The sequence below is a fragment of the Alexandromys fortis genome, unplaced genomic scaffold (assembly GCF_014885135.2).
Source record: "Alexandromys fortis isolate MF-2015 unplaced genomic scaffold, M_Fortis_MF-2015_v1.1 scaffold_14, whole genome shotgun sequence".
Taxonomy (NCBI): Eukaryota; Metazoa; Chordata; class Mammalia; order Rodentia; family Cricetidae; genus Alexandromys; species Alexandromys fortis.
In genome coordinates this window covers 7,510,890-7,531,716 of record NW_026067910.1, presented here as the reverse complement: position 1 = coordinate 7,531,716, position 20,827 = coordinate 7,510,890, and the positions used below count along the sequence as shown (strand labels likewise).

At 40.1% G+C, this 20,827-nt stretch overlaps 1 protein-coding gene across 5 annotated transcripts in view; it reads left to right on the top strand.

Annotated features, from left to right (window-relative positions):
- The window catches only part of Fam184a (family with sequence similarity 184 member A), a 132,379-nt gene that overhangs the window by 101,858 nt on the left and 9,694 nt on the right, over positions 1 to 20,827 (top strand). For 4 of the 5 annotated variants that reach the window (XR_007590991.1, XM_050138194.1, XM_050138192.1 and 1 more), the window contains exons 11-13: positions 4,584 to 4,737; positions 14,222 to 14,349; positions 15,671 to 15,855. Coding sequence is in view for 3 of the 5 variants with exons in the window: in XM_050138194.1 (XP_049994151.1) it covers positions 4,584 to 4,737; positions 14,222 to 14,349; positions 15,671 to 15,855 (467 nt within the window). In the remaining 2 variants the exon portion in view is untranslated. Of the gene's footprint in view, positions 1 to 4,583; positions 4,738 to 14,221; positions 14,350 to 15,670; positions 15,856 to 16,297; positions 16,445 to 20,827 lie in introns of all 5 variants that reach the window. The other variant, XR_007590992.1, reaches the window with a different exon arrangement.

The window sequence follows — 20,827 nt, the reverse complement described above, 5'->3', positions numbered from 1 at the left end:
TGGGAAACATGTTCAAAGATTGTCTCAGAGCTTGATGTAGCCTTTGGATCCTTTTTAATGGCCTGTGGTCCGCAGGAGCACAGTGTGGGTCTAACATTTGAAGATGAAGTTGGAACCGCCAGCCTGCAGATAATTAAGAATTCCTGCTTTTCTCTTTCTTCTTTTCTTTCTCTTTTAAAATGTTACATGTTGTTTTTATTGAAATGTTCTCCAGGATGTGACTTCCTATAGGAGTCACAGTTCATAAAGACACACTGATTGCACATGATAGCAGATGAATTAAAGTTTATTATAACACCAAGCTAAGCTCATCTTCTGCCCCATAACTGTTGGCAGTTGTGATTTAAATTCAGTCACTGTTCTACTCATAATGTGTTATTATAACAGTTTTTCTTCAAAATCTATTGAGACTGAGTCATGTGCCCAGGCTAGCCCAGAACTCACTATGTAACCCAGACTGACTTTGAACTCCTGACCCTTCTGACTCCACCTCCTCAGTGCTAGGATTCTAGGTGTGTGTCACTACACTCAGACTTTTAGCAAACTCGAAATCTGTTTTCACTCTGTACCCACAAAAAAGAAATGGATACGAAGGATGTGTAGGTTTTTTTTTAAATCTTAGGTTTTTCCCTTACATTCTTTTTCTCTTTGTAAAAAAAGAAAATCATAATGAAATGAAATTTTAAAATGTTTTAAAATTTCCTTGTAATATAACCCCATAGCTAATATAAAAAATTGTAACTACAGTAACATAAAAGTGATTTAAATCAAATAACTATATTATTGGATTATTATCACAGTCTTTATCTTTTACTTCGTGTGTGAGCACACACACTTGTGTACATCTGCACAGACGTATGTAGAGACCAGATGTTGAAGTCAAAACAGATGTCGTCCATTATTGCTCTCCTGTTTTGTTGGTTTTGTTTTAAGGGGACAGGGCCTTTGAATGAGCCGGGAGCTCACTCATTAGCTAAACTGGCCCATGAGCTCCAGGGATTTTTCTGCTCTGCCTCCCAGGGGTGGGATTACAGTTGTGCACTGACACCCAGGGCTGGGATTACAGCTCTGCACTGACACCCAGGGCTGGGATTACAGCTGTGCACTGACACCCAGGGCTGGGATTACAGCTGTGCACTGACACCCAGGGCTGGGCTTACAGCTGTGCACTGACACCCAGGGCTGGGCTTACAGCTGTGCACTGACACCCAGGGCTGGGATTACAGCTGTGCACTGACACCCAGGGCTGGGATTACAGCTGTGCATTGACACCTAGGACTTGGATTGCAGCTCTGCACTGACACCCAGGGCTGGGATTACAGTCTGCACTGCCCTGCCTGTCTTTTTACATGGATGCTAGGGATCTGAATTCAGATCCAGGGCTGTGGACATGGCTCAGTAGGTAGAATACTTGCCATTTCTACGAGGACCAGAGTTCAGATCATCAGAAGTCATGTACAGTAATGCACAAGTTTGTTTGCATCTATAATCCCAGTGTTCTCATGGTGAGAAGTTCTTACAGAAGGACAAACCCCAGAAGATCAGGGGCCAGCGGGTTAGCCTGGTCTATGTAACAAAACAACACAAAACTGCTTGAAACAAGACAGATAACAAGGACCCACACCCTAAATTGTCTTCTCACCACCCCAACACACACACACACACACACACACACACACACACAGGCAGACATCGTGTATATCTCCAATCACGTACATGCTTATATATAAGCACATGCATTAACAAACAAACAAACAAACCTAGGTTCTTTTGCTTGCACAGCAGCAGTTTTCCTCACAGAACCATCCTCCAGCCCCCATGTTATATTCTCCACTAGCATCTCCAGGTCTCTATCACTTTGCTTCATTTTCCTAGGGAGTGGGGCATGTGTCTATGTGTGCTCATATGAGTGTGTGCATTCGTGTGTGAAGCAGGGGTCAGTGTCAGCTGTGTTCCAGGGAGTGAGACGTGTGTCTGTATGTGCTCATATGAGTGTGTGCATTCGCGTGTGAAGCAGGGGTCAGTGTCAGCTGTGTTCCAGGGAGTGAGACATGTATGTGTCTGTATGTGCTCATATGAGTGTGTGCATTCGCGTGTGAAGCAGGGGTCAGTGTCAGCTGTCTTCCTGGGTTTCTCCACACACATTTTTTTTTTCTTAGATTGAGAGCTTATCAATCCAGATAGACTGGCTGGCCAATGAGCACCCAGAATCCATCTGTCTCTATGCCCTGCCATCCTGGGGTTATAGATACACGCTGCTGTCCCTGACTTTTTGTGTGGGTACTAGAGATCCAAGTTTAAGTCATCAGGTCTGTGCCAGGTGCCACTTCCACAGCACCCATGGCTCAGGTGTAAACCATTAATGTGACACCATTTGAATGTGATTAATTTTCTTTAGTTCACTTCTTAGAGATGTATTTTTCATCTCCTTCCAATGCCTTAGTATAACAAAGGTTTTATAGAAGAGCCGCTCATGCTATCATTTTCACCCCAATACAGATTACATACAGATAAAGGCTGTTCATTAATTTTTTATTTGGGTGCAGGCACTGGTTTAAGAAATGGTGCAAATAAATTAAGGTTGAATTCAACAATGATTATAGCCTTAAGCCTTTTTTTGTGTTGACAACTGTTAACCTTAGAGTCTTTGATATGTATAACATATTTTCGTTATATACAAAATAAGTAATTTTAGAAAAATCTTATGCTTCAAAAAAAAAGAAGAAAACCTTGCTTATATAGTGACCTGTAATCTATAACTCATGTCCAGAAAACCAAGGAAGTTGCTGTGGTTAAGATTTAGACACGGTAGGCTGGGCATGGTGCCACATTCCTTGAATGCCTACACCCAGGAGGTGGAGGCAGGAGGAGCAGGGTCTTCTTCAACTCTGTAGAATGTTTGAGTTCAGACTCAGCTACATGAACACTTGTCCTCAGACAAACAAAAGCAAGAGTCAAGAAAGGCCGGGCAGCGTTACTAACTGAATTGACTCATTGACTGTTCCTTATGAATTGAAGTAACACATGAACTCTTATCAGTAGTGAAATCTACACATTTGGATTTTTAAAATGGTTTAACGTAGATCTTCAGAAAAAAATCAGAACTTGAAATATTTCTGTATTTTTATTCAGCAGTCAAACTACCTCACTGTAGGTTCTGCCCCAGTGAAACAACCTTTATTTTACCAATATTGGAGACACTCGTGCTTCGTTTTTGGAAAGCTTTTTTCATATTGCGATAAGCAACCAAATACTAAATTATAAAACACCACTTTTCTGTTAAAGAAATGTAGCCCTAGTTAACAGCACAGTCTCTCAGAAATAATTCATTTTAGAAAATACAGTGAAACAAAAGCAACAAAAATTCTGTCGCAGTTTGTCTCGCACCCTAGGACCTAGGGTGGTGTCTTTTCTCTCAACCACGTGTAGACTGCGGCATCCGCACAGCCTTTGAAGCAGCGTGGCACGTGCAGCCTGTAACAGGTGCTTTTATGTCACGGTGACCGAATTCCTGTCAGAATGTTGTATTAGCTTTTCCTTGAGAACACATGAACAAATAAATATCTCCTCACTCCAGGTAGGACACCGACAGTAGACCAAAGCAGCAAGTCTAGCTTGATGAACCAATGCAGTAAATTGGGATCACTTAGATGGACACATACCACCAAAGCAAAATGTCCCACATCCTCGCTCCAGCAGTCTTTAACCATCAGGGAGGGATCCTGTGGGCCTAGATAGCTCTTCTCCCTCCCATGAGAGAATGCTCGCAGCCTCAGCTCTGAGAGTCGCCTGCAGGACAGCCCAGCTGCTCTGACTTCAAGAGCCTGGCCATACCATGCCCAGAGGGAATGGCTGCACGGTGCAGGAAAACCTAAGGGAGAAAACTTACTTTGGCACAGTCTCAGGTTGCAGTGAGGAGAGCTCCGCCCATCACCACAGTCCAGGAAGCAGAGTGAAAGCCATCCCTGGGGCCTGAGCTACAACATCCTGAAGTCTTGTCGGTAGTGACTTTCTGCTTCCAGGTAGACCTGCTTCCTAAATAGCATCCACTTAGCTGCTCCAAAAAAACTCCACCAGCCAGGGAGCATGTGATCAACCCGTTAGCATATAGAGACATCTCAGGAATAAACAAAAAGCACTTCAAGCTACTTAACCCTCAGAGAATTGCATCACACAAATACTTTATAGAAAATAGCTCTAAGAGATTTAATTAGAGTGAGGCTGCCTAAATGCCCTCCTGGTGCTTAGGCACCTTTCTGGATCTACGGGATTTTTTTCCCTTAATTTTCAGTAATTTGTATCCTTAGCAACTTTAGAAAATAATTTCATCTGAAAACTGCCTGAAGCTAAAGGTTTATATTTCCAGATTCAGCAAAGTATGTTGAGCCAAACTGGTTTCATGATTAATTGTGTTCTGCCGACTTGACCCAATGAATTTGTTTTCTGGTTATAGTTACTCTGTATCTTATTTTCATGAAAATGAACTAAAACAGCTTAGCCTGCTTAAGTACTGGGCTCCCGAGCTGTTTTCTCTTTTGTTTCCTGTATCCCAGCATAAGAACTGGTCTGCTTCTCCCGTCTAGGCTCTGGAGAATCACTTACAGCAGAAGCATTCTGCAGAGCTGCAGTCACTGAAAGACGCGCACCGAGAGTCCATGGAGGGCTTCCGCATGGAGATGGAGCAGGAGCTTCAGACGCTCCGCTTCGAATTAGAAGACGAAGGAAAAGCGATGCTTGGTATTGTGGGAAGGATCATAATCTTGTCGTACTGAGGGTACAGTCTTCCATTGTAAACCTCAGCAGGAAGCATCAAGCTGTGTATTTAGATTTTGGAACATCAAGATGATGCTTCCGTGTGAAGAGGCAAGGAGAGCAGACTAGAATGGTGTCAGCTTCCTCTGCCCTCTGAGAAAGCAGTGTTCATAAGCGATTTGTCTGTCTTTGTGGAGCTAAATGGAAGCAGGACACTTTGGGGTCCCAGAAATAGGTCACTCGCCAGTAGCCCCCATTCACCCCCACATACACCCGTGCATGCACCCACATCTACCCCCACATGTGCAGCCACACACAGATCCACTCACGCACTCACGTGTGCACCCCCACACATGGCTCATGGCTTGGACCTCACAGGCATGTGTTTCTACTTCAGGATTTGGTTTTGGTAAGAAAGAAAAAAAAAAACAGCCTTTTATTGAAATCTCTTTCATGTGGGAATCTTCCCTATGAGGTGGTTCTTTGTAAAATGAGATAAAAGTTTTGAAGAAAAAATTAGATGTGTATTTAAAAATTTGCTTATGGCTTTTTGATGTTATTAGATAACTCATTTCTGCCATCTCATTTTCCTTCTGCTTGATTCAATTCCTAAATAATTCTCCTGGTATTTCTTCCTGTGTGCTTGGCGTACTCCTGTGTATACTCTTTCCAGGTGGGACTTGGGAGCAAAGAGGACTAGCAGGGTGTGAGTGGCTCTCTGGATCTCAGACGGGAGCCACGTGTCCTGTCCATCAGCCATTGGACTGGTGCTGATGTCCTAGGCCATGCTGGTACAGTTCCCATATTTCTCCTTGAGAAGCCCTATGACACCTCACATGAAAGTCAGAGCAGTGGCGAACTTTTATCCAAGATTTGTGAAGTATCACATTGTGCGCTAAAGCCCACACTGTGCGGTTTTATTAAAAATGAATGCTGCTCTCTGTCTTTGCACGGGGCTGAGAGTTAAGATCAGAAGTGGCCTTTGTTGAATGATGGCCCATGAGGGAGGTCATGTCCTCAGCTGTGTGATGTGAAGTTGAAGGAGCCAGGTGATAGAAATATTCTTGTTAAGCCCACTGAAATGTGATTTAAGTACCATTGTGTTGAAGAGAGATTTTGGGAACCTCTAAAAAAGTTTTCTTTTTAAGATAGCTGTAGATTTGCATACCTTTTTAAATTTTCTTATTATTTTTTTAAAAAGAAAACAAACTATGTTTTTCATTATACTTACCAATCCAAGTTCCCACTCTCTTCCCTTCTCCCATTCCCTTCACTTACTTTTTCACCCCACCCCCATCCACTCCTCAGAGAGGGGAAAGCACATTGTTTTGGGGAAAATCCATGGCCCTCCCTCCTATATCTAGGCTGAGCAAGATGTCCATCCAAAAAGAATAGGTTCCCAAAAAGCCAGTACAAGCAGTAGGGATAAATCCTGGTGCCACTGCCAGTGGCCCCTCAGTCTACCCCGGCCATTCAACTGTCACCCACATTCATAAAAAATAGTTTGGTCCTATGCTTGTTCCTTCCTAGTCTGTCTGGTGTTGGTGAGCTTCCATTAGCTCAGGTAAACTGTAGACTGTTTCAGTGGGTGAACCCATCATGGTCTTGACCTCTTTGCTCATATTCTCATTCCTCCCACTCTTCAACTGGAATTTGGGAGGTCAGTCCAGTGCTCCAATGCTGATCTCTGCCTCTGTTTTGATCAGTTGCTTGAAGAAGGTTCTATGGTGATATCTAAGATATTCATCAGTCTGACTACAGGTCAAGGCCAGTTTGGGTTCCCTCTCCTCTATTGCTTAGGGTCTTAGGTGGGGTAATCCTTGTGGATTTCTGGGAATTTCTCTAGAGCCAGGTTTCTTGCTAACCCCATAATGGCTCCCTCAATCAAGATATCTCTTTCCTTGCTCTCATCTCTGTCCTTTCTGTATCTCAACTATCCCTTTCCCTCAACTTCTCCTCACCTCTCCCCTTCTCTCCTCCCTTTCTCATCCACCCCTATGTTCTCAATTTTGTCAGGTGATCTTGTCTATTTTGACTTTCTAGGTGGCTCTATATGTGTTTTTCTTAGGGTTCATCTTGTTACTTAGCTTCATTAGGATCATGAACTATAGGCTCAATATCCTTTGTTTATAGCTATTATTCACTTATGAGTGAGTACATACCATATTCATCTTTTCGGGTCTGGGTTACCTCACTCAGGATGGTGTTTTCTAATTCCATCCATTTGCATGCAAAATTTAAGATGTCATTGTTTTTTTACTGCTGAGTAGTACTCTAATCTGTAAATGTGCCACATTTTCTTTATGCATTTCAGTTGAGGGGCATCTAGGTTGTTTCCAGGTTCTGGCTATTAAAAATAATGCTACTATGAACATAGTTGAACATATATCTTTGAAGTATGATTAAGCATCTTTTGAGTATATGCCCAAGAGTGGTATTGCTGGATCCTGAAGTAGGTTGATTCCCAATTTTCTGAGAAACTGCCATACTGATTTCCAAAGTGGTTATACAAGTTTGCATTCCCACCAGCAATGGAGGAGTGTTTCCCTTACTACACATCTGTTGGAAGGAGGTGGCTTGTTGGTTCCTGGTCACTCGGCTAGCTTAGACCCAAAATAATCACACAGAAACTGTTTTAATTACATCACTGCTTGGCCCATTAGCTCTAGCTTCTTATTGGCTAACTCTTATATTAATTTAACCCATTTCTATTAATCTGTATATCACCACGTGGCCGTGACTTACCGGGTAAAGTTCTCAGCATCTGTCTCCAGTGGCTCCATGGCTTCTCTCTGACTTCACCTCCTTTCTCTCAGCATTCAGTTTAGTTTTCCCTGCCTACCTCCATTCTACCCTATCAACAGGCCAAGGTAGTTACTTTATTCACCAATGATATTCACAGCATACAGAGGGGCATCCCACATCACCTCCACTTTTCTGTTTAAATAAAAAGGAAGGTTTTTAACTTTAACATAGAAAAATTACATACAACAAAATAGGTATAAAGCAAGATCTTCTGGCTTTTATGGTTTCCATTAAGAAGTTGGGTGTAATTCTGATAGTTCTACCTTTATATGTTACTTGATCTTTTTCCTTTGCAGCTCTTAATATTCTTTCCTTATTCTTTATGTTTTGTGTTTTGATTATCATATGGCAAGGGGACTTTTTTGTCTTGTTTTGTTTTGTTTTTTGTTTTATCCAGTTTACTTGGTGTTCTGTAATCTTCTTGTACCTACATAGGGATATCCTTCTTTAGGTTGGAAATGGTCTCTTTTATGATTTTGTTGATTATAGTTTCTGTGCCTTTGAGCTGGAGTTCTTGTCCTTCTTCTATCCCTATTATTGTTTGGTTTGGTGTTTTCATGGTGTCCCAGATTTCCTGTGTGTTTTGTGTTAAGAATTTGTTGTATTTAGCCAGGCGGTGGTAGTGCACGCCTTTAATCCTAGTACTTGGGAGGCACACTCAGGTGGATCTCTGTGAATTTGAAGCCAGCCTGGGCTACAGGAGTTAGTTCCAAGACAGGCTCCAAAGCTACAGAGAAACTCTGTCTCAAAAAAAAAAAAAAATCAAAAAAGAATTTGTTGGGTTTAATGTTTTCTTTGACCAATGAATTGATTTCCTCTATAGTAGCTTCAACACCTGAGATTCTCTCTTCCATCTCTTATATTCTGTTGGTTATACTTGCCTCTATAGTTCCTGTTAGTTTGCCCAGATTTTCCATATCCAGAATTCCCTCAGTTTGTGTTTTCTTTATTACCTCTATTTCAGTCTTTACATCTTGACCTGTTTGCTTTATCTGTTTGTTTTTTTTCCCCTTGGGTTTCTTTGAGGGATTTATTAATTTCTTCCAATTTTTTTGTTTATTTTTTCCTCTATTTCTTTAAGGGAGTTTTTCATTTCCCCTTTAAAGGTCTCCATAATCTTCATAAAGTTATGTGCAAAATAGTTTTCTTCCGATTCTTCTTTTTCCAGGTTATCATGATCAAGTTTTCCTGTTGTGTGACCACTGGGTACTGGTGTTACCATGTTGCCTTTTAGGTTGTTAGATGAATTCTTGCATTGGCGCCTACCCATCTCTTCCTTCAATTGATGCCGGCAGTATTTTTTTTTCCATTTCCACATTATATTTATTGATAGACAGGAAAGAGAAGTCTTTCATATAGGTATGAAAGCTTCCACTGGAGGTAAGAAACCTCTCCAGCTATCTTATCTTGCTGATAAGATAGTGTGGTGACTATTGGAAGTTGGATACATAGTTCGTGCATATGAACAGTCAAAGATCTTTGAGAATATTGCAGAATAAACAGATGAGACAATAAAACATAATTTTTTTCTAAAGATAAAATATAAAACATTTAAAAATGTGAAATCCTGTAAAGCAAACATAAACACATGCCTTATAATTTATAAACATTATAATACATAACTATTTTTATATTGATTCAAAATTCAGCAATAAAACCTTAAAAGGAATGTGATTATATGGTTAACAGTAAAGGAAATATATTTTTAAACATACAAAATTCTGGCCAAGTTGTTTAGTAACTGTATAATACATTTCATAATATATAACATTTACAAATCAAGTCACATTGTATCGTATGGAAACATTCTATTTTTCTACTCCGTTTTACTATCAACCTATAACTTACTAGAAAATAGTCAATCAATTCACATAAAACTGTGCTGAACCTGTCCCACTGGGAAAGGTCTAGAGGTCTAATTGAAAACCATGTGAGTAGGACTGCAGAGAAATAGAATTCCTATACATAAGCAGAGGGCAGATAAATTGGTGTCATACTTGCTCTTCTGTAGGGAAATTTAATCATATTTATCAAATTTAAAATGTGTGCTCCTATTGTCCTAGAATGTTCGCTCCTGGTATTTATTCCACAAATGTAATTACATGCATCCAAAATTAAATAATTATGTTTTAGGTCATTCATTGAAAGACTGTTAGTAATAGGAAAGGAATGGAAGCAATTCATATAAACATCAGAAGGAAAGAATATGTACATGGAATCTTTACTCATTTAAAACCAGGTCTGTGCTCTCTGAAGCAGATATGTTCTGGAAGTCATAACACTTGGATTGGCTGTAACATAAGTATATTACACTACATTGCTGAAAAGAGCTAATTCAGATCCTCTGTATCAATTACATCAACCATATGCAGCAATATGTTTGGAGAAAGGTGCATTAGATGAAAATGCATTAAAGCCACAAATATTTTTTTTCTTCCTGTCAGTAGCTAATCTGTGCATTTAAGACAATGTTACATTGCTGGTGTGGGGAAAATACAGAGTCAAAGATGACCATTTACTTATTCCTCAAAAGTACAAGCTCTAGATACACATGGTTATACCTTTGGTTAAAATGACAGAAGGAACTTTACAGATGCAATTAACGTAGTGGACACTCATAAGGCACTTTGTCATACCATTTCAAGAATGGCCTAATCTAATTTACTATCTAAGAGATTATATACAGAATAGAATTCCTGATCAGAAGAGAGTAGGAAAGGATGCCAGACACGGCAGAAAAAAAAAAAAGTCACAAAGAAAGATCCTATACACCTCTTCCTGCCTGAGAGTTGGAAGTTACAAAATAGAATGCAGGACTCCTTCAAAACCTTAGAGAGCATGACAGGCAGCAAGCAACTGAACTCGTGTATGAAGTAGTCCCAGTCTTGCAAGGTAAATGGACAGAATCATGGCTTGACAGTAGAGGGCTGGCAGTATTTTTGTGTCTTGGTCCAATCCTTGTAGTGTATCTCTGAGATTTTGAGTATTGTTCTTGGTCTGCTCTGTACTGTGAAGTCTGTGTCTCAGAGAGCCACTGAAGTCTTTCTTAGCCTGATCTCTTGGTCTGCTCTCCTCATTTCTTTCCTTGGTCCACTGTGTGGAGTCACAACTTGTGCTTTAGAGTTCCTCTCTTTGTCCTCTCAGCAGAAAACTCTCCTGCAGGCTGGCCAGATAATCTGAAATAGGTGGGGGAGTGGCCCGGGCTTTGCAACACTATGCAGGGCCTAGACAGTGGCGTTTCCTGCCACAGCCACATGGCTGCACATGGCTGGCCACTCACCTTTTGGTCCTCTCAGTATTGTAGCAAGCTGTTTTTCAGAGTTCTACTGAGGTTGCATGATGATAGGTGAGTTTGTGGGCAGGATAGGGCTTGTAGCTTGCAGGGTCCTGTGGCTGTAGGTGAGTATTGGGGCAGCCTACCTTCAGGAAACTCTCCTGCTGACTGGCTAGAGAGGCCTAGGCAGTTGGGGGAGGGACTCAGGATTTTGCCCCACTATGGATGTTCTAGAGAGTGGATGTCCCGCCTGGTGGCTGGCCACTCCCTTCTTGGTCCTCTCTGTATTGTTGCAAGCTGTGTTTCAAAGTTCCACCAAGGTTGCAGGATGATAGGCGAGCTTTTGCATACTTTTTTTAAAATTTAATTTTTAAGATTTTTGTGAGAATTTCATATGAGTATTTACATCATCATACCATTCTCCCTCATTTCCTTCCATGTCGCTTGCTCCCTCCTAAATTCATGACCTTTTCTTCCCCGATTATTATTCCATATATTCCTATATTATTCCATTATATAGGCTGCACCTATATAAGTGCAGCCTGCTGAGGCCAAGGCCTACTGTTGCTGCTTACATATACAACTATTTAGGGCAGATGACTTGGCATTGAGCAATCTATCAGTGGGCTCTCCCACTGATGTCCCCCATCTGAAGCTAGATAAGAACCTTCTTATCTAGGGGGAGGGCCTTATGAGAGCTCTATCCACTGTGCCATGTCTACTGGTGTTGTGATTGCCCAGGTCTTCTTTACAGGACCATATCCTTGAGATTTCACGGGTGGAGCTTCCCTGTCATATATAGAGGAAATGGTACAAAAAGATTCCCTCATGTCTTTTTCCATTTCCCACTGATAGCATCCTATAAAGGTGTATTACAGTGTTACAGCAAGAGTATTTGTATGGACACTGTTAAGATGCAGGATTTTTATGTCCCTTAGAGAACACACCTTCCCTGTCTTTCCTGTGGGATTCCTGTCAAACCTCGGGATGTTCTCGATTTCTACTGCATTGGCAGTTTGTGAATGCCATCATTTCTGTATGTGGAATCTACAGTGTTTCTTTTGAAATTGCCTTCCCCCCTCACTATAATTCTCCGGTGTCACCCATGCTGTTGTGGGCATCTCTAGCTTGTGCCTTCTCATCCTAGCCATAGTCACTGTGTCACAGTGAATGATAGCGATGTTCCACATCGCAACATATCAGAAAGTATTGACTTTCCGATCTGTAGCCTTTATTCTCATTTGCCAGACCTGACCTATCTCCATGTGTATCTATCTGCTAACTACTGCTTTTCTCTCATAATTCAATTCTTCCTTGGTGTGAGTGTGTGTGTAGCTCTTCTTTTTGATCTACTTTCATGGCTTTATCTATCACCCGTGTGCTGGGGACTTCAAATGGGTGTTTCTAGATCAAACTTCTTGGTTTTGTACATTAAGTTGTTATTTATTGCTACCTGTTGAGAAGCTGTTTTTTAAATAGTCTTTAAAATATGATCTTATCATTTCCCTGTAATTATCCATCCCTGTACTTCTCACCCTGATTTATTCTATCACTTTTTTCAGTTGTCAAAACTGGGAAAGTGGGAATGACATTTTTTTCTCTTTCGCTGCTACATTTTGTCTGCCAGTTCTTAAGTCATCTTAATGCATGTTTCTCTCCCTTAGTTAGTCTGCCTGTCATACTAACTTCAAGGCCAGATGATTTATCTCTCTTTTAGATTTATTTATTCTATTTTGTGTGTGTGAATGTTTTGCTTGCATGTATGTCTGTGCATCACATACATGCTTGATGCCTTCAGAGGTCAGAAAAGGATGTTGATCTCCTGGAACCATAGTTACACACAACCGTGAGCATCCATGAGGGTGCTGGGCATCAAACCTGGGTACTCTGCAAGACCAGGTTTTCTTAACCCCTGAGCCTTCTCTCCAGCCCCTTACATCATTTTTCTAAAGATTGCTGTCATAACCTTCCTCCTGACTTGCCTTCCCACAGTTCATTTTCCAGTTTGCTGTCAGAGGAAACTTTGAAATGCTTACGCCTCACACGAGACATTCCACTTTTAATCCTCCCAAGGTTCTTCATGACAGTGTCTGGCAAGTTCTTCTACTAAAGCCCTTAGCACCAGGAGAAACTGAGCTGAAGTTCTCCATGAAGGCCTCAAGAATTTCTTAAGTTGGCCAACTACAAGCAATGGCAGCATCTCTTCAACTAGATTTCATATATTAGCTTTAAAAACCATACTTTGCATTTTTCTCATTTACATCTCCATATAACACTTAAAAATGTTCTTGAGACATTCATACCCAAGGAAATACCATGGTAAAGCTCTGAGTTCGGTGACAAACATAGCCACTCGTATCACAGTTTGAGGGCCTAGAGTTTAAAGTAAGATCCGTACAGGTTTCATTGTCTTTCATGCCTCCGTGCACCCTGTGACCTCCTCCTATACAGAATTGACAGCGAGATTCTACCTCCTTTTGCATGTTCTGCCTTCGTGATGAAATCCTCTCTTTCTCTATGCAGGAGCCCCAATTCCACCTTGCTGTATTGCAGACCAAGTCACCCTAACAAGTCTCTGTGTGACTGATCCCCAATCTGACTCTCAGAAAGTGGGGTAGATTCACCATTGAGTTTTCATTATACTTAAAAGTAGCTTGTGATATGACAGTTAGTTCCTTGGAGTAATGTCTTCACCTCTGGCTTATGATGTTATAAAGACAGTGTCAAATTTTACTCTCTCTTAGGATACTGTTGTCATTCAATAAATGTTGTGTGCTATATGAAATAATTAATTCCAGGACTAGGCATAACACATGCCTGTAGTCCCAGTACATGGGAGATACATGCAGGAGAATCAATATTTTAAGACCCCAATGGCATAGTGAGTTCCAACCAGTCTTGTCTACATGAGACCCTGTCTCAAAAAAAAAAAAAAATTAAAACGGAAACTCAATTCCAAACTCTAATGAATGTGATGTCTGACCTCCAGATCATTAGGAGTTTTTATCAGCCAGTATTTTCTACACTCTAGGGATATTGTAAAGTATTTTCTACTGGGAGGAGATATTGCCTCTTAATCATTTGTCATTGAGCAGCTCTAAAATCTGTATTGTCTTAATAATATAAAACAGCAAACATTTCATCTCCACTACTCCTTTATGTTCAAACTGAGTTCACACACAAAACAAACACCTTTGTCATTTAAGTTCTTGACATTTCTAATATCCTCATCAAAGCTAAGTAGATTTCAAATCCACATATGATAATCTATTTATGCACATTTAGCGAATGTCCTAATTTTAAAAGTAATATTTTGGATCTTTTATATTTTTTTTCTTAAGGTATTAGTAGTATTTTGGAATTTTCTAACCCTTCCCCTTTGCATGCCAGCTTCCTTACGATCTGAACTAAACCATCAACATGCAGCTTCAATTGATTTGCTACGGCATAATCACCATCAAGAACTGGCAGCAGCGAAAATGGAGCTAGAGCGAAGCATAGACATCAGCCGAAGGCAGGTAAGTGTGAGCACGTCCTGCCGATCCCTTAAATCTGGGTCCCCCGAACCCGCCCGCTAGGAGGGGGACTTTGAAATAACTGCTAATTGCGCCAGTTATTACCAACATGATTAAGAGTTTTCTTTTTCACAGAGAGGAGCAACCTTACTTTTGTATGTCAGTTATACAATTACATATTATTTTACGACCTTTTGACTGAATATTTTGCAATTTGTTTACATCTTAGGAAAATAAACAATAAAATATAAACAAAATATAAAGGGTAAGGGCAGCTCTATTTGCTAGGACGAGCCATGACAAAACACTGTTCTGTGTCTGGGAGGTCCACTGGGGTAGTTGGTAACCACATAGCCCAGGTTTGTCCAGTATGATCAAAACTTCATTTTGAATTTTATGTATTGTAATTTAACTGAAATAGTTACATTGCATGACTCAACTATATAGGAGGAGTAGATCTTCAAAAAAAAAAAAAAGATAATTGATACTTCCAAAGTATTCACTACTGCTTATACTTTTTAGACTTTGCTCTTTGGTCCAGTATGTTTTTTGTTTATAAATTTGGTAATCTGTGATTGTGACGATGTGTATGCATGGAAGGAAGCAGCAGTAGGCACTGCAGAGAACGCTGCTGTTAACTTATTACACTTACAAGGTTTACGTCCTTGGTAACCATGTTAAGTGGTCAGCTTGGACTTGCTCTTCTTTGCTAGGATCTTTTAAATGAGTCACCTTGTAATGATAGAGGGAAGTTACTCTTTGACTATGTCTACAGTAAATGTCTACTTTATGGATCTTATAGAAACATTGACTTGGAGGGAAATCCTTTCTAGGTAGATAACTGTTAGGACAGCAGTGAAAGCAGGCAAAGTCTGCCTTTCTGAAGAATGGAATGTGTGTGTTGGTCGGGGGCTTCCTAGATGGAAATCCTTTTGACAGTAAAGAACTGTGGTACCAGCCGTTTACTACAAGAGCTATACAACTTACTGAGAGACCCAGGTTCTACTCTTGACTCTGCCATTGGTCATAAATTATCTTTGAGACAAATGATCTCATAAGTAGTGATTTCCTCATTCTAAAATGAGCAAGCTATGCTTTCACCATCTTTTGAGACCCTTGCGCTCCTGATATTGCAACTATGTTCATATAAGTTCTTCTTAGCTATACGGAAGAGAAAGGGCTTCAAGGTTTTCTCATTTTAAGCAGCTTGTTTTTGAAGCCTGTCAGAATGATTATACTTAATATTTAAAATTGTCCTTTTCTCTCCCTCATACACAGAAAACAAATCTGTAGAAAACATTATAGCATTCCTTGTTTTTTGCAGAGTAAGGAGCACATGTGTAGAATAAGTGACCTACAAGAGGAGCTACGGCACCGAGAGCACCACATCTCAGACTTAGACAAGGAGGTCCAGCACCTCCATGAAAACATTAGTACCCTAACGAAAGAACTGGAGCATAAGGGGAAAGAAATTCTTAGAATCCGAAGTGAATCCAACCAACAGATGAGGTATGTCAGTAACTACAGCGGAAGGTAGATGCCTTGTTGACTAGAATATTGTTTCAGACACACAAAGCATATGCCCCTAGTTTTGTGACTAGTCTGCCCTCCCAATAATATTGTGAAGACCACTTTTTACTATGTGGTGGGGATGATATCATCTGGAAAATACAATGTCTGCATTTTGATGATGTATTTATTATTCATTAGTTTTGGGAAATGATTATAATTGAAGATTTTTTAAATTTTTATTAGAGAAAAGCATTAAAGGAGACAAAATTTAACATTAACTAGACAATTACAGCAAACTGTATAGCTTAACTTAACTTGTTTACATTAATTTTCCAAATATTATACCAAAAAGGGGGGCATTTCAAATCTTGTAGAACGTAGGAATTTTGAAAACTTGACTTCAGAATAACATTTTCTTAACTGAAAATAAATCAAACAGGTTGCATGAACAAGATTTAAACAAGAGACTTGAGAAATAGCTGGATGTCATGACAGCAGACCACCTCAGAGAGAAAAATATCATGCGGGCAGATTTTAATAAGACTAATGAGCTACTCAAGGAAATAAATGCAGCTTTACAAGTGTCGTAAGTCATATTGCATTAAAGAAAATTCATGTGTGGATAATAAACAGAGGAGCACTGTGTGTAAGCTCAGCTTCACTGTTCGAATCTAATAAAGCAATGATACTTAGTGAGGAAGACTTAAGTACTGTATTGGAGATGTAAGTAGTATCAGTGTGATATTATGTTCTTTAATTAGGATAAGGCCGTTGAATGATTTTGCTTCATTTGCTGCTGTTGCCACAGGCCTGCTAAAATCACACGTATCTTTAAGAGTGGCCCCCGTCATACATCACTTCCACGATGACGTCTAAGTGTGTTTGTGATATAATGTAAAGTCTTCAGTACATTGTGAGCAACATAAATTTTATAAGGCCAGGCTTCAGTTAGCAATGCATGTTTCACAAAAAGCAAAATATCCTTCAAAGCAAACATACACTTTGAACATAGTGATTCCAGTTAGCAAGAACATTGGTAGTTCCCAGGGAAGCAAAAGAGCTGAGGCTTCCTTTCCTATCCCAGGGTACTGCTTGAATCTCTGCAGTTAGCATTTAAATGTTTTTTTTTTTATTCAAGAAATCTATAAAGTAAAATCATCACAAATAAAGCTATTGCTCAAGTTTAGTAAGCCCATTATTCAAGTCAAGGTTTGTATGTATTTCCTAACGTTCATTAAGAAGATTAATAGCCCTGTCTTTTCTGGATCCTTACAAACTGCGGCAGAAGCCAGTCCGTCTCTCACTTTGAATCCAGTCTGTCTCTCTCACCTAGGCCCCGTCTCCTTTAGTTTATCTTAGGCTTACTCTACTCTAGCTGCTGCTAATGACTCATTCACTGATAGTCCTTTTCCCAGTTATCCAGATACTTCAGTAAAGTGACATTAAGTCACCACTGCCCAGAGGGTCGGACTCTTAGCTTTGTTTGCTTCTGCATTTGTGTTATCCCCACTTACCTACCTCAAATATAGATACCATTGCCACCTCTTCTATCCCTGTAACCTCTCAGTCTCAGCCCGTACTCTGCCAGTAGAGGCACAGATGCAGACACACGTAGACATAGTCATGTAGAACTAGGCCCCAGCTGCTGGTGTTCCTGGAGCGGCCTCTGATGATGTGCTCTTTCTGATGCGCTCATTGGCCCTCTTTGCATAGTGTTCATGTGGTGAATTTGTCCCGAGTAAATTTCAGGAGGGTTCCCACTCAGTGACGTTACCCATAAAATGGAGAAGAACCTCATTATTTCTAGAAAGTCAGTGATGTGTTCTTTGCTCTTTTTTCAGCCAATCTTTAAGTTTTTTTTTCAGCCATCATGCCCTCACATGTGTGCAATGCAGCAGGACATACATGTAACAGGTTTGGTAGAAATCAGATAAGATGAGCCTCAGTGGCATGGCTCTCACACTTCCTGACCTTTGTGTATACTGCGCAGACCCTGATATCCTGCTGGCCCTCTTCACATCCTGAAAGAGCACACTCAAACAAAGAACAGTCTGTGTTTGTCTGTGTGTCTGACATCGCCTTAGAAATAGTAACTTACAAAAAGGAAAGGGTGTGTCTGTCTGGACATTATTCTTTTCTGTGGTTTTGCTCCTTAAGAAATTTTAATAGACAGAAAACATTAATATCTCTATACTTTAATCTTTTAATAATTGAAGAATTAGTATTATTAATAAATAAAATATTTTGCCTTTTTTTTAAAACAGGCATTCATTTTTCTACTTTGCCTTGGGTCCACACTAACCAACCACATTTCTCTGTTTTTACCTGCTAACATCATATAATTTGTCCTTTAGCTTTAGGTAATCACTTGTTTAATTAAAGTCAAATAATGTACACTTATTTTTGACTTACACTGTCCCTCAGATTTTTCCCTGATAACAAATGTTCTGTATTGGCTCTTCCCAGTCTAGTAGGCATTAGCCATGAGTGGTTATGCAACACTTGAACTGGAGCCAGTGTGACTGAGAACTTAAAATCTAATTCACCATAATTATGGAAATGCAAATAACAGTCAGTGGACTAGAAGCTAGCATACAGGAAAGCAGTACTGGATGCTTCTGGCCATGTCATTGCCTGAAGGTTGTCAATCTGCTGAGCGGTTAAGATTTAGACAGCTGATTAGTGGGAGAGTCCTTTCCAGTTTACAGTTGGGGGCTCGGGGTAATGTGAACTGCTCACAGCCTATTGCAAGGGTTACCCGATTGTGTTTGGAACACCTGCACCTCAGCTCTGATGCTTCAGATTCAGAGAACCCCAGTGAATTATTAGAAGGGTGGGGGTGGGGTACTGTAAAGATCTACACTTCAGCCTACAGGCCAAAGTATGGTGCTGAGGAAACTGTGGAGCAGTTGGGAGCGTCTCCTCACTTCTGCTACAACTCCTTTTGAACCTAGAGAGAACATAGTAGAACACATATAAAGGAGCATAGAAATAGTGCGAGAATCTCTGTCTTTGGAATGGCTTTTAGAAATTGTGCTCAGTAGTCCCGATTATTCAGACCCTCTTACAGTTTCATGGAAATTTGCTTGTCTTGACTATTAACCTCTCAAGAACTCTGCATCTAATTTTAAAATGTATTGAGTTCCATTTGTTTAAAAAACAAGCAGGGGCTAGGATATAGCTCAGTGATAGAATGTTTGCTTATCCTGCACAAGACAGTGGTTTAATTTCCAAGACCCCCAAAGGGAGATAAAACATAACATCAAATGAGAGGATAGGTTACTCAGTTTTACCTAAGTGACATCTTCCTTAGGTAAAGAACGTTTAAGATAAATTAAAAACTGTGCTAGTACTTTGGGGTTCAGAACTATTTATGGTATAAAAAATGGTTAGGGTTTATCATTTTAGTTTTGTGGGTTTGTTATGTGTTGGTTTGTTTTTTGAAACAGGATTTCACGTAGTCTTTGAAGGGCCTTGAACTCTTGCTTTCCCTGTGACTCTCTCCCAAGGGTTGGGATTGCAGATGTGGACTGTCATACCTGTCCAGAGTGCTTTTGATTGTTTAGGTTTACTTTAAGTTAGCCCCTCACTCTACTGAAACAAAAAGATCATTTCTCTGTGAGAACTGTCAATTCTGCACATGCGTGTTAGATAGGCCAGGAATTTCTAACTATAAGGATATGCTCTGCCATGCCAGAATTGCTTATTTGAGTCCTTAATCTCTAAAACTCCAATGATTTTATAGTTATTTGGTTCTCTGTTTAATTTTCATAAGCTTTGAGAGTGTCTGGAAGTAGCTGTGGTCTTGTTAACACAAAAGAAAATCCCAGAAATTATCGGGAAAGTTCAACTGCGAAATGCTTCAGTCCTATTACTTTTATATGTAACAGAATTCATAAAATGTAATTTCTGGGCTGCATGTGTTCCTGGTAATGGTATTGATCAGCTCTACACTTTCTTGTCATTGATTTTCTTGTCAGTTGGGTCTTATAAAGCAACTGGAGGTAGAGGATAACTTGGAAAATGTCTTTGTACATTTAATACAGGACTGTGTTGTTCATGAGCTATGGAAATATGGCCTCTATACGCTGAGCCAAACACATGTTTTTATACACACACACACACACACACCCAGACACACACACACTGAGAGATATGCTTGGCTAGAGTCTTGTTGTGATCCTAGTTAGCATTCCCATGTGTTCTGCTTCTCCTTTCTACAGTCAGTCTTTGTATTACTTTTTAATGGTAATCTGAAAACACAATGAAAATAAAGTTAGATTCTACCTGCCATATCAATCAATGTTCAGAGGCCTGACTTTTATGAATTCAGGTCAGAAACATATTTCATAGAGGCCATTTAAGAACTATGGCACCAACAGACTCTTTGTGGTGGGAAGGGTTAGAGCCCAGCTGGCATAGTAGTACATGCCTGTAATACTTGCACTTGGGGGGACCAAAGTAGGCCATCTCTGAGTTTACATCAAATCCAAGACACAACATCAAATTCAAGACACAAACTGAGGCCCCGTGTCAAAGAAAGGAAGGATGGAAGAAAGCAGAAAAACTTTAAAACAAACAAACAAAAAAACAGAAAACAAAAAAAACATAATCAAACTTAAACACCCCCCCCCCCAAAATCTCCTGCTTCTTAGTCATCCTTTGCGCTCAGCCTTTTCGCACTGTTGGTCTCGTGAGCTGCTCAGATGGCTGCGGGAGGGAAACATTGACTAGTGTTGCCTGGAAGTGGATATCGATGGTACTGAGTTCCTTCCTGTTAGAATGCTGGATGAGCTTCTTGTGCATTTGTAAGTTATAACTGGTTCATAAGAGTTTCTTGTTCTCTCCTTTAATGCTTTCCAATCTATACTTAGAGCGTGCTTGCTATCAATACTTTGTCTTCAGATTATCTAGTTTTATTTTTTTGTTAAAATTGTTGCTGGTGTAAAGATATGTTGTGGGAGAATTA